At 40.6% G+C, this 13622-nt stretch overlaps 1 protein-coding gene across 1 annotated transcript in view; it reads right to left on the reverse strand.

The window, feature by feature from the left end:
• smad3a (SMAD family member 3a) overlaps window positions 1-12201 on the reverse strand; it is a 38160-nt gene extending 25959 nt beyond the window's left edge. The window contains exon 1 of the mRNA XM_030414699.1: window positions 11497-12201. Coding sequence (XP_030270559.1) covers window positions 11497-11699 — 203 coding nt within the window. The 5' untranslated portion in view covers window positions 11700-12201. The remainder of the gene's footprint in view (window positions 1-11496) is intronic.
• Window positions 12202-13622: the final 1421 nt, after the last annotated feature.

Here is a 13622-nt window from a genome sequence, read left to right on the forward strand (position 1 = left end):
CGGGTGTCCCTGACGGTGTCTGGGAACCTCTTAGCTAGACTTAACTTTTTGGTTTTACTTTGGCTCAAGTGCTGCTCTCATCTAAAGAGATTCAAAGATGAATTTTTCAGACAACCGGATAAAATAAAAGATCGTCAGAGTCAACCAGTCTCACGCAAAGATTCTTATCTAGTCCCAAACCACTATCCTCACCGCTATCTTCCGCTCACTATCTGTATTTAAAGACTATCACTTGTACTCATGGCTTCAAATCTCCCTTCTCCATTTGAACCCCTGCTCCTTCATGTCAGGTTGTTTTCCCCACACATATCCAGCTGTAGTCCAGCAGCAGTAGCAGCAGCAGTGGTGGTGGTGGTAGAAGTGGCCAGTGGAGCACAAAGACAGGCTTGTTGTCTGGTGAAAGTGTCTGTGTGCATATGACTGTGTGTGCGTGCGTGTGTTTCTGCATCGTGCACGTGCCCTCCCCCGCAGATAGTGAGAAGGCCAGGACCAAGTTGAGGCAGAACTGTCTCTATAACCCCCTCCACCCCTAACGCAAGCTGTAATCCAAACAGCAACCCACGCCCTCAAGGCCCCAGCAGGCAGAAAAAGCATTCCTCTGAGCTGACTAATTACACACATACTCTCTCACACACACACACACACACACACACACACACACACACACACACACAGAAGTGTATGATGACATCAAATCCATTTGATATTAGTTTACTAATCCCCTTGGTTAACTGGCCTGATTGAGGTTGTCACATGTTTAGAATAATAAGTATATATTGACATTATGACTTCAAAATACAAAATCACAGGTTAAAATAAAATAAAAACGTAGCTGCCATTCATCCAAACATCAAGATTATCAGCAAAAAAATCGTAAAATCAAAATATGTTGACAGCATCACTGTATGACTCCTCTTAAAACAGTACAAAATTCCATGACATTATTACCAAGCAGTAGCATCCAGGTTAAGCCACTAAGTTTTGATTCATTCAGTTTGCTTTAAAGTCAAAACTCTCCGCTTACAATAAGGTTAACACCAGAGTGTGCATCTGTCGTGACTCACAGCAATATTCTCCTTTTATCAAACAAATCAAACAATGACAGGAATCTTGAACCGGGCTTATTACAGTCATTACAGCCGCCAAACCACACGCAGACAGACAACACACATAAACTCTGCGTGACCTGTCTTGCACTGAGTCCCTGTCGAACAATGCTGTCTCGGATGACTCAGGTGTGAGGCCTGACATGAAAGCTACCTAAAGGGAGTGAGAGTGTGCAAAAAAAGGAGATGGTCATCTTTTGGCCACACTGAATAGTTAAGATAAAGGTGAGAAAAAAATGGAGAGGAGGGAATCTCCAAACACAAAACGCTGTATTCATTGTCAAGGTGTCAGTATTCTGATTATGTAAGTGTTCATTTGTAATATTGTGATTGTTTTATGATTTCCAAACTCTATCACTTTGCAGGGGATTAGCTGACCTCGTCAAGAGATTTTCAATCATTCCTGTGCCAGTGTCAGGCTGTTGCTACATAACCTAGAGCTGATACATTGATCTATAAACAGAAAATTAATCAGAATTATGAATTAGTATTAGCTGCTGTAGTATAGTATATATGATGAGCAGTTTGTATGCAGAATAGCAATGACCCTGCTGAAATGTAAACCTCGCAAGACTTGTGCCTCATAATGTGTTTAACTGTTATTGAAAAATGATTCTACATGTGTGGCACATTATGGCTAGAAGTGATTTGCCATGACGGTGTTAACCATCAGCTTTTAATATAAATCTTTGGTTCAACTTCAAATCCACTGCAATCCTAAACTGCACCCAAACCTGGATTTAACCTGCGCAGGTGTTGCTTAATGTTAACCGCTGTGGCCGTATAATCATCATCTTCCATCTTCGGCTTTGCTTTCCACCATGCATGTCAATTCTTATTAACAGAAAAGGGAATTTGGTGTCTCAGCATTTCCCTTGCAGCGTCATTCTAACAACCACAGTAAGAAATCAGCAAATACGATGACTAACTACTGACTTCTAGAGACATGATGGCGATATCGTAATAAATATCAGTACTGCATCCACGACACCCACAAATCAAATCACAATCAAAACAATATGCACTGATCAAGAAAGGATGGCCACAGGTCTACTGCAGGTATACTATGCTAACTGACAGGATATATGCAATCTATAGTATGTATGTGCGGCATTCAAGCAGGAGGGGTTTAGTTTTCTTACAGAAGCTGCTGTGTGTGTGTGTGTGTGTGTGTGTGTGTGTGTGTGTGTGTGTGTGTGTGTGTGTGTGTGTGTGTGTGTGTGTGTGTGTGTGCGCGCGTGTGCGTGCGTGTGCGTGCGTGTGTGTGTGTGCGTCTGTGTGTGTCTGTGTGTGTCCTTAAAGCAGTCTGTCATCCAGCCACACGCAGACACACTTCTTTGGAAGTTGAACTGCTGTCTCGCTGGAAAACAAACCAGTTCTATCTTAGCTATTAGCGTGTTTCTTTTGAGCATGCAAGCCACAGCAACCACAGACTCTGTCTGATAAGCTTCAGAATCCAACATGCTGCCTGTTGCCAAATATGCTGTCTCCATCTCTTCCTTCATCTAAACCCTTGGCTTTCTGGTTTGCCTTTCTCTTTCACTCAAAATGAATCCCTTTTCTCACCTCTGTTGCTTTCACTCTTTAATTTGTGTTCTTCAGTCTAACATTCATGTGTCTTCCTCCCTTATTAAAGCACACTCCCCCACAATGATGACAAGCCCTCCCCTGCAGCACCAGACACAACACTGGGAATCCCCAACTCCTCTTCATCCCTTTGTACTCCCACGTTTACTATTGAAAACTTTCTCTCATTCTACCAGTATCCCTGTCTACAGCAGAGAAAGACTTGTCCTTTTATGTTGGTATTAATGTGTTCACCTAGAAGGGCTAAGTAGAGCTGATGTTGATCTTCAAAGTAGTCTAAAAACGGACACAATTTTATTCAAATCAGAACTATTTGAAAAGTAAGGATATACAATATATCTAGGGCTGATAATCTATTACTACAGAGCTGAACATGTTGTTGCTGGTGTGCATATTGTTTTGTTCTGACAGTTCAAAAGCAAGAAAAACAGATTTTTACTCATCACACTGACATCAAAGAACGTGTGCCAACAAAGGCTGACTGTTGCGTCGCCTCTCATTGCCTGTGTCTTGACTTAAACGCTGCACCTGAACACACTACAAAGACTACAGACGACAGCCAGCTAACTCATATGTCCCACACCTGTGTTAGAGGAAATAATTCCCCATACTCACAGGAAGCGGTACACCGTATTAGTCACTGAAAAGCATTGTGAATGCCGACATCTAAACCATTATTATGATAAAGAGTTCACTTCTAATCAAGAATATGCCGGATAAAAACCTGCAAATGGCACGAGTGAAGATGTGGTGGTGAAAAAAAAGGGGAAATCTTGCTACATGGGTGAAATCATTGATACTACAGGAACAGGCTTATGGGGTTATCCCTCTCTTCTCCCATTTCATTTCTTGTGCATTGATTTGATTAGATGAGCAGCCAATCAGAGTGATTGCTCTCACCAACAGGCTCTGCCAGTTATTCTACGTGCTCACTCGGCCAAAAAGCCGCTAACTATGTCTGACTAGTGCCAATGTTGCAGGGCACACACCAGCAACTAGGGCCACAAATGCTGAGCGACAGCCCAGACACTGGCTGATGGCCAAACACCGTCCTGATGTGACAGGGCCCGAACACAACAGATCTCTTTGGTGCTCTGGAATATTAAATCGTCCATCTTTGATCATTACATCTTCGCCTTTCTTATCTTCATTCATGCATAAACTACAAACTTTTTTATAAAATACAAAATTGTGAAATTAACCATTATTTTATCGGTATCTGCTAAAATGTCAATTTATGTATCCAAGTTTTCTTCTTTTGGTCTAATCCCAACCACGTCTGACACAGCTCTGGTATGAAATAGTGACCACATGTTTCTATAATTAGAGGATAACCTCAAGATTTACGTACATCTATTGGTTGTGACTCTTACAGTCATAAATCCTGGCTGTGAAGTGCCAGTTTAAGCACACAATGAGCTGACTGAATAATGAAAGAAATCCTCTAAACCTACACTAAATTGTACAAAAACCTTAACAACCCCGTCAAGTATAAATACAGTTTCTATTTGAAAAGAGTGTCTCTTTCCGGCTCTGCTTCCTCCCTGTCTTCCTATCTCCCTTATTCTCATTTTATCACATCTTTTATTTCAGTGCCTTCACTCCCTCCTTCCTGCCCTGACATGCAGCTGTGTGAATCAGACTGCAGTCTTGCTGCCAGGAGGGATGTGTGCGGACAAGACTTAAGCACTCCCCTGCACTGGCCCAAACTCAGGGAAAGTTGAGGTAGGTAAGAGAGAGGAATCCACTGCCCCAGGCTCTGTGAAAAGACACAACACACTCTCACACCAATAAACACCCTGGATAATATATTATACCACTGGTGTCCCCCCACATTATTTTACTGCTGCGATTTGGATTTTACAAGAAGGATGGGAAGTTGGACAATCAGCACATTTGTAGGCTCTGTAGAACAGCACTCAAGTACAGTGATAGCACGACAAATTAGGGTTCACCTGGTGAACAGCATGGTGAAACCTGTAAAGACGGAAAGGATGCTAGTAAAGCTAGCACTAGCAAGAACACAAAAGACAAAGACGTGTAGATTAAACACTTTTTCCAGCTACAATTCAGCCACAACTCTACGAGGTCTAAAGTAATCGTCACATCTATAGTCTTATAGTCGTTTTATTGCTAAGGACTTAAGACCTGTCTGCTTTTGAACGTGTTACTATCATTAGCTGTATTCTGTGACTGCCGGTAGTACTGCACACTGGTAACTGTCATTGTCTGCTGAAATTGTGTACTGAAGTGAAGCTGAGAGAGATCCTGCTCATGGAGGTCCAAACAGCAGGTGTGTTTTTTATACACTGAGGTATAAGCAGATTAAGAACATATACATAATAGTAAGAAAATACACAGGATTCCCTGGTCTTCCCTACATTGTGCATGTCTGACTTTCCAACCATAATAACCTAGACTTTGTGACCTGCCCTGTTTAATCAAAGAAGCAGCAGAACTAATTAACTGTACCTGAACCCGATCATATGATCAGTCTTCTTTGATAAACAGTTACGTTTGTAGATTGTTAATGTAACTTAAACTTGTGTAACCTATGTGCAATGTAATTCAAAATATAGGACTAATATCATGTTAAGGAAGAGACCGAACCGAAAGTGAAGAAGCTTGCAGTATGCCATAGTTGCACCATCAATGACAGCTGATAAATATATATCTAGGGTAGGGAAAGTAGGAAGCTGGTCAATGCGTGACTCAATACTCAACACTCAACACTCAACAACAACTCGACTTTAAACGACAAAATGTTATTTGGGATTATAATTATTAGTAGATTAGCCAATCAAAAGAAATTAGTTAGCAACCATTTTGACAAACGATTAATGGTGTCAACTGAGTTTTTAACAAGAATGTCAAACATAGATGGTTCCAGTTTCGTAAATGGGAGAATTTGCTCTATTTCGCTGCCATTTATGATAGTTGATGTAGAGTTTTGGGGTTTTGGACTATTGATTGGACAAAAGACGGCATTGGAATGGTGTCATTTGAGCTCTGGCAAAGTGTGATAGGCAGTTTTAATAATTTTTAGATATTTTATAAACTAAACAATTAGTCTGTTAGTTGTTAAAAAATCTGCAGATTAATGGAAAATGAAAACAGTCTCTAGTTGCAGCCCTTTTTGTTATTGTAGCAGCGGGCTACATTAAAAAATATAAACATGTCCTGGTCTTACATTGTTATGTTAATGGTTGGGCATGTCTAGGTTTGAAAATGACTTGGTACAATTAGGGAAAGGTCTTGGTTCGGGTTAAAACAACTCATTAGTTCATGTGAGGGAAACACACACTGTGGTTTGGGTTAAAATAACTACTTCCTTCAGGTTAAGGAACCTCCAATGTTTTGGTTAAGGTTAGGGAACTATCATGGCCATAGCAAAAAGAAACTAACTAGACTGTTGGTCAGAAACAGGAACTGAACAGAGGCCTCCTGTGTCAAGTCTGATTTTTGTTGACAATACAAAATAACTTGACCTCCGCCCTCTACCTCTGATTTTTCGGAAATGTCCTTCATTGCTCTACAGACAGACAAGTGTCAGTTCAGTGTGAGAGTATTCAGTTATTAGGCAGGTAACCACCTGAGATATTTTCCGTCCTCCAGGTATGACCGAAACAAACTAGGCTTCTGTTTTTAAATGCACTGAGAATCCCTTTAAACAACAGAAGTAATCTGTGAGTCATCCTTTCACGTTCAGGCAGAGCAGGCTACCACGCTTCACATCCACCCCTCAACCATAAGAAACTGGTAGATTTTCACTGCTTGACGCACTTTACACACCAATGTTTGTGACTAAGTTTACAGCTCACAGAAAAAGAGGGTTTTAAAAGGAGCAACAGAGAAAAAAAGGGGGAGGGGAGGGGAGGTCAGTACCACAATGCCACAATTGCTCGTTGTTGAGCGACTTAAGCTTGAACTTGGACTGGAGCCTTAGCATTCACTTTGCTCATTGCTCCTAAAAAAAGTAAAAACCAAACCACAGTGACCTAAAAGGGGAGTAGCGATAGGTCCAAACTGGTATTCTGTGAAAGCCTTTTGTAAATGGGAATGTAAGACTGAGGGACTGTGACTAATGTTTTTCGGGAGACGTGGTCTTTATCTCCAGTGTAAACATATGGGAACTTACACACACACACACACACACACAGACATTAACCACCCACACACAACCCAACCCCAAAAATAACTCTGTTTCAACCAAACTCACCCTGTTGTGATACCGTGGCTTCTGACCAGAAACTATCATGTTATTCTAAATGTCATCTAGCACGTCACAGCCTTCAAAATAAGACAGCTAACTCTCTCCTCAACATCTAATTTTGACCACCAGGTAAGCTGTAAAGTTAGTTAGTAGTAGTAGGTCTGACAGAGACAACTTACGGGAAGGAGAAGCTTGGGATAGGGCTACAACTAATATATATATATATATATATATATATATATATATATATATATATATATATATATATATATATATATATATATATATATATATATATATATAAATAGTTGCTAATTAATTTGATAGATTTATATAATATATATATATAATAGTTGCTAATTAATTTGATAGATTTATACATTAGCTGTTGCATCTCTACTGCCGAGAAAGCAAAACTTTACCAGACATGTTCTTCTTGCCTGCGTGGAAGGGCTATGGTCCAGATTTGGGCCAGTTCTGGTTTAGTCATTTTCATTCATGGCTGACATGTGGTCATGTTCTGGCCTGCTTGTGGCTTAGACCTGCAAACAGGAGTGGACCCAAAAGCCATCATTCCACGTGGTATGTGGGCAGGATTATTACGATTATTTCCATTATTTTCTCAATTGAATAAATGTATGACCTATAAAACATCAACTAATAGTGAAAAGTAGCCATCACAATTTGTTAGTATACAAGGAGATTTAATTCACTGTTTTATTTTGCACAAAAAAGCCTAAAACCTAAACTTTTTTCTGATTTACTGTCAAGTAAAGCCATTGAAAAGCAGCTAATTGTACCATTTTAGAAGCTTGAACGCAGGAAATATTCACACTTATGAAGGTTGAATCAAAGAATTTATTAAAAATGTTTCTTATCCAAACCGATAATCCTTTGCCGAAAAAGTTGCTGATGAATTCAATAGTTGACAACTAATTGACTGATCGCTGCAGCATTAAATTTGAGAAATACCAAGAATCAATAACTTTGTAAGGAAAACAAATCAAATCAATTACATTTATATAGCCCAAAATCACAACTGGAAAAGTCAGCTTTGAGATTTCAAAATTAGCTTCTGGTATTCGGCCCTCTGATCATTCCGCTGTGATGAGTAAATAACATGTTTTCCATTATTTCAGTACCAGCATCCTACCTCAAATTACCCCATCAGAAACCTGATCTGCTCTTCCACCACCGGATACATCTATAGACTCAATCAATACACAGTGCCTGCTTCCTTCAGCACTCAGCATCACGGCCAACCGTCATCAAGAGGTGTAGCGACGAGCCTCATCAGGGAGTTCATGTATCCGCGAGAGATAGGAGCTGACCTCCCTGTGGACAGGCCCGAACATGCAGGCAGCTGCTGGCAGTGAGCCTGAACGTACAGGGAATTAATAGAAACAGCAGCTCTCCAGGGACACAGTTAAGCCACACTGACAGCCACTTCTGATCTGGGGTCATCTTAATGCACTCTGCTTCTTCCCCTCCTCATTATTGGTGGGAAAGATGAAACCTGGATCATGGCAAATGTTATTCAACTTTCCGGGGAGGCTTAAGTCTGAACGCCGGTCCAGGCCTGTGCAAGCTGTGATATGCACACTTGTGGCAATCAAGAATGTGGGAGTGCCTTGCGTGCTCTTAAATCTTGACTTCCCTCACATGCAACCGGGAATTTGAGGACAGCAGCAGAGGTTTGTGGCCTTTATTTGTCACTTACGACTTGCAAATGTAGTGAAAAAATATATAGCTGTGAACAAACACTTTGCTGCCAGATTGAGTTACACCTGCCTGAGACTCATGTGGTCTAATATGACAAACAAGCAGTAAATCCTACTTTATAAACGTTATAACAATCTAGTTGTATTAAAGCTGTATTGATCCAACTTTATGGTCATTTCAGAGGCTGTAGATTGTGTGGCTTTTGAATTCTTTGGCACTATAGAGTAACAGTCCAAAACATAAATTATGTTTCATGTTTTTGACAAAACAAAAGCATTTAAAAGCTCAAATTCGAAAAGTTGGAACTGGTGAGTGTTCAGTATTTTTTTTCAAATTATTAATAGGTTATTAAAATCTTTTTCTGTCAATCAGTTAATCCCTTTATTGATTTTCATTGCAGCTACACCCTCACTGACAGACTGAATGTACAGTGAATCAAGTTTTACTGCTGTAGGTATACAAACTGACGGCTGAGTGTAATAGATGCTGGTCTGTTATACTGTGTGCAGGAATGAATGAATAAATTCAACATTACTCCTGCTAGTCTGATACACAGACTGTAAGGAACTGAGATTGGAGCTGCATCCTTTAATCAATTAATTGATTAATTGCCAACAATGTGGCCAGTGATTAAATGTTCTGAGTCATTTTTTTAAGAGTGATGTCCAAATTCTCTGATTTCTCTCTGGTTTCTTTGCTCCTCTATGACAGTAAATGATTACCGTTGGCTTGTATACAAAACAAAACATTTAAGGACGTCATCCTGAGCTTTAGCCAACATCGATCAACATTTGTGGCTATATTCATGACATTTTATGGACCAAACAACTAATCGATTTAATAAAGAAATGGCCGACAGGTTAAGCGACAATGAGCAAGTAAGTTGCAGCCGTAACTAGGAATGGGCAATAAAGACAATAGGGACCAACCGATACTCAATTTTTGGGGCCCAAGTCAATATTGATATATTGGCCACTACACACGTATTGGACATTGATCTCTCAGATGTGCTTCTAGAAAAACCACTGCACTGAAACAGTAAACTTCACTGGGAATTTAATAATTAGAAAGTCTTCCAAGCATTTTCTGCATTAGAATACCTAAACAGAAAGTTTTCATTGGCGCATATCATACAACATATAAGCCAATCGCCATATACGTATCTATTGTATACCAATATCGGCCACTGATATATCAGTAAGGCTCTAATATACAGTTTTATATTATTGTCATGATATGAGATCCTCTCACATTTTGGATATTGTTACATCATACTTTATAGGCTTAACAGTAAAGTCATTTTTTGAATTAGCTACAATGTTCTTCATGTTCCCGTAGCAATGACATATTTCAGTAGGCTAACCAGAAAGCTAGCATCGCCCTGGTTCCCACATCAAAATGCCTTTGGGATATTTGATTTGTATTTTGGATTATTGCAGAAAACAATCTCTGTAGCAAACAATAGTTTATGATACTTACACATTTGATGATGGACACCATGTTTATGATTTTTAAAATGTAAACAGATGTCTTACTACACAAGAGTTAGAATAGTTTGTAACTGAAGTCGGCCTGTAAAGACGGACCAGTGAGTAGATGAGTCTCCATGTTCGAGGTGATGACGTTTAAAGTTTGTGACAACGTCTGTAGTCTCACCGAGCCACTTGTTAGGAAACGCCATTTTTAAGACACGTAAGCACTCTAGAATCAATATGTGGGACTTTAATTATGTATTTTGTGTCACAGAACAAAACGTGCAGAAATATTGAGTCTGTGGTAACCATAGATCTTATTTCAGGCACTTAACCCAAAACTAATTCAAAAACCTCACAGACTCTGAGACGAGGGAAAGGGATGATGTACAGTTTTCAGGCCTACAAACATCACTTTATACATGCCTGTCCATATCATTATATCCCCTTGACTAATGGTTATTAATCAAAAATCTTTTTGTGTAAGTATCGATAGTCCATCCAATAATATTGTCACATTGTCGTTATCAGGCTATATGGTGTGAATTATGTGCTTTTGAGGAGATTTTAAAATACCAAAATATAAATCATGCATTGAGATAAAGCCTAATAAAAATATCAGGATATTACATTAAGGCCATAACACCCAAACTTACCTCTTCTGATATGAAACCCACTTTTAAGAAGTAGGACCTTCAGAGGACATGGTCTCTGTTTACAACCAGGTCCTCCTAAGCTCTTACCTGTCACTACCTTTCATCAGAGGAGGAAAGTGACTCCCTCAAACTATCACACAGCAGTCTGATATCTCCTGCCACATAGTGGATACCACACAAAAGGCTCTGTGGAGGCAGTGGAAGGAGAGGCACAGCTCCACTGAGTCGCCTACGCACTCACACTAACCCACAGCGTTAGAAAACGTCCCAGATTAAGGCCAAGTTATATAACTTGGACTCCATTTGTGCTTTTGCTTTGCATGTGCGCTGCTGGCTCGTCAATGCAAACGTTTACGTTATATCTCCTCTTAAACAGAAAAGCACATCAGTTAAAAGCCAATCTGATGAGCTAAGCTGTTTCAGAGTGTACATTTGGTCATTTGATGACATGGCAGCAAAGTGGAGATATGATTTGCTAGCTTTCTTTATGGACCAGTGTTAGCTACCTCAGCCTCCATGTTACTGCACATTATCGTAAAGGAAAGCAGAGTTTAATGTTAACGTGAGACAGGAAGTGGAAACTTCTCTGTCAAGTAAACATGTGTACGGTGAGCATGCCACGGTTACGATACGTTTGTGTAACAACGCTGTAATTAATTAAAGAGTGTCCACCTCAGCTAGCTAACTCGGGATGCTGCATTCACGGTCACCATCAACAGCGGCGCCCAAACTCTCCTTACCTTGGTATGGTGATGCATTTCGTGTTGATATTCTGGGTGGTGATGGCTTTCTCCAGCTCGTCCAGCTGTCCCGTCTTCTTCAGCTTCTTCACCAGACTTTTCACCGCCTTCTCACACCATTTCTCCTCCTGGCCGTTCTGCTCTCCCTTCTTCCAGCCCAAAAGTCTTTTGACAATGGGGGGAGTGAAAGGCAAAATTGACATCTTGAGTTCAGTTTAAGTCCTTCCAGTGTCGAGAAGTCCGTCGTTTCTGAAGAAAACACGGGGACGGCCGCTCCTCACACGGTCCGGGTGGTTGAGGAGAACGCGTTGTTTGTCTGGAGACAGGTTGTTGTTGTTTATTAATCGCCTCACAGATGCATCTCAGAGTTAAAGCCTCCAGTTTAAGCGCACTCCGTCCGTCTGGCTCGAGCTCAGCGGTGGACTGTGCACCGGTAGACTGTTGCGCTCTGGATTCAGTGCTCCTCCGCTAAGAAAGCTAGATCCGTCTGTACTTCTTTTAAACTGGAGATATTTTAAACACACCCGACCTAAATCATATGCAAACTACTTTTTCAACTCGATAAAAGCCCAAACATTGAAATGAAACCGCTTTGCTGTTGATTCCCACCGGGTGCTCTAACCCTCGCTCAGCAAAGTTTTGTTGAGTTCAGAGTCCTCCGCCGTGTGTTGGGTCGCCGGCTGAAGTCTGCTAGAAGTCTGCATCAAATGCAAATGCAGGAGCTGCTGCTGAGTCTCTATTCAGCTGCAGACTGCACAGCAGACCTGTGAAAGGCCAGCACGAGCAGCTGGACTAATGGGCTGAGCAGATATTGCACAACCCACTGCGTTTATCTCTGCTGATAAAACTGCATGCGCACACTCATGCACACATCACTTGGTTTAGTTATTATGCAACCCGGAGCAACTCAGTCCACTGCATGTGAGTGCACTTGGAAACTTTGATGAAATTAGGATCCTTGTTCTCCTGGAGTTGGTCTCTTTTTGTGGGTTAATCTGAAAAATGATACTTCGACTCTGCTTAAACTGAGGAAAAACTGCATTCCCACAGAGGAAGATGCCATAATTAATTTTTGTGGATGGTAAGAGGCTTATGTGGAAGAAATGCCATTCACATATTGGATAATGTTAAAGGATAAGGTTACCAAAAAATGAAAATTCAGTCTTTTCCTATTTTCTCATCCGTTTGGCGATGGAAAGTGCTAAACAAGTGAAGTAGATGAGGAATCAATGAGGGAAGAAAACTATCCAAGAGTCCAGAAGCCCCAAGGTATTGTTTACGCCCTCGACACCTACCCAGTCTGATGTGGCACATGCTAACGTTTCTTAGCTTTGCAACCACGGTGAAAATAAGGTCTTTGCGAAACAGATTGAGATATTGGGGCTTCTGAACTCAAGCACAAGCCCCCATCTACTTCAGTTGTATAGCTGCTCGATGTTTTGCTGTGATGATCCAGAAATGTTTTGTGGACTATGAAACTTCACCTGACTTTCCATCGACATGTAGATAATGACTGAATTTTCACGTGTGGGGGTTCCTTTGATAAGACAACCAAAATCTGATATTCCACATTACTCCTGCTAATGTGACACACAGTTGAAAAAATTGAGATAACAGCTGAAACAATGAGTCAATCAACCAATTAGTTGTCAACTTTTACATTAATTGCCGGCTATTTTGATAACTGAGACATTACCTAAGATAATATGTCCAGATTCTCTGTTTCCGGCTTCTTAAATGTGAATATTTTCTGCTTTCCTTCCTCCTCTGTGACACTTAACTGAATATATTTTGTTTTGGGACTAAACAAAACAGGGCCCTGCGATGAGCTGGCGACTCATCCAGGGAGTACCCTGGCCTTCGCCCATAGAGTCACTGGATTTGGCCCCAGTACCCCCGCTCCACCTTGAAAAAAGGTGGTATAAAAGCGGTAACATCACCCGCGACCGCATGGATAAAGCGGAAGAAAACAAAACAAAACAAAACATGTGAGGATGTCACCTTGTGTTTTGGGAAACACTGATCAACATGAGAAAAAACTATATTTCCACAGACCAAGATGTTAAATTTATTCTTTGTGAATCCCCTTTAAAAGTCCCATAATGAAATCATCCATCTGTTTCAGT

This window comes from Sparus aurata, chromosome 4, assembly GCF_900880675.1.
Source record: "Sparus aurata chromosome 4, fSpaAur1.1, whole genome shotgun sequence".
In the NCBI taxonomy this organism is placed as follows: Eukaryota; Metazoa; Chordata; class Actinopteri; order Spariformes; family Sparidae; genus Sparus; species Sparus aurata.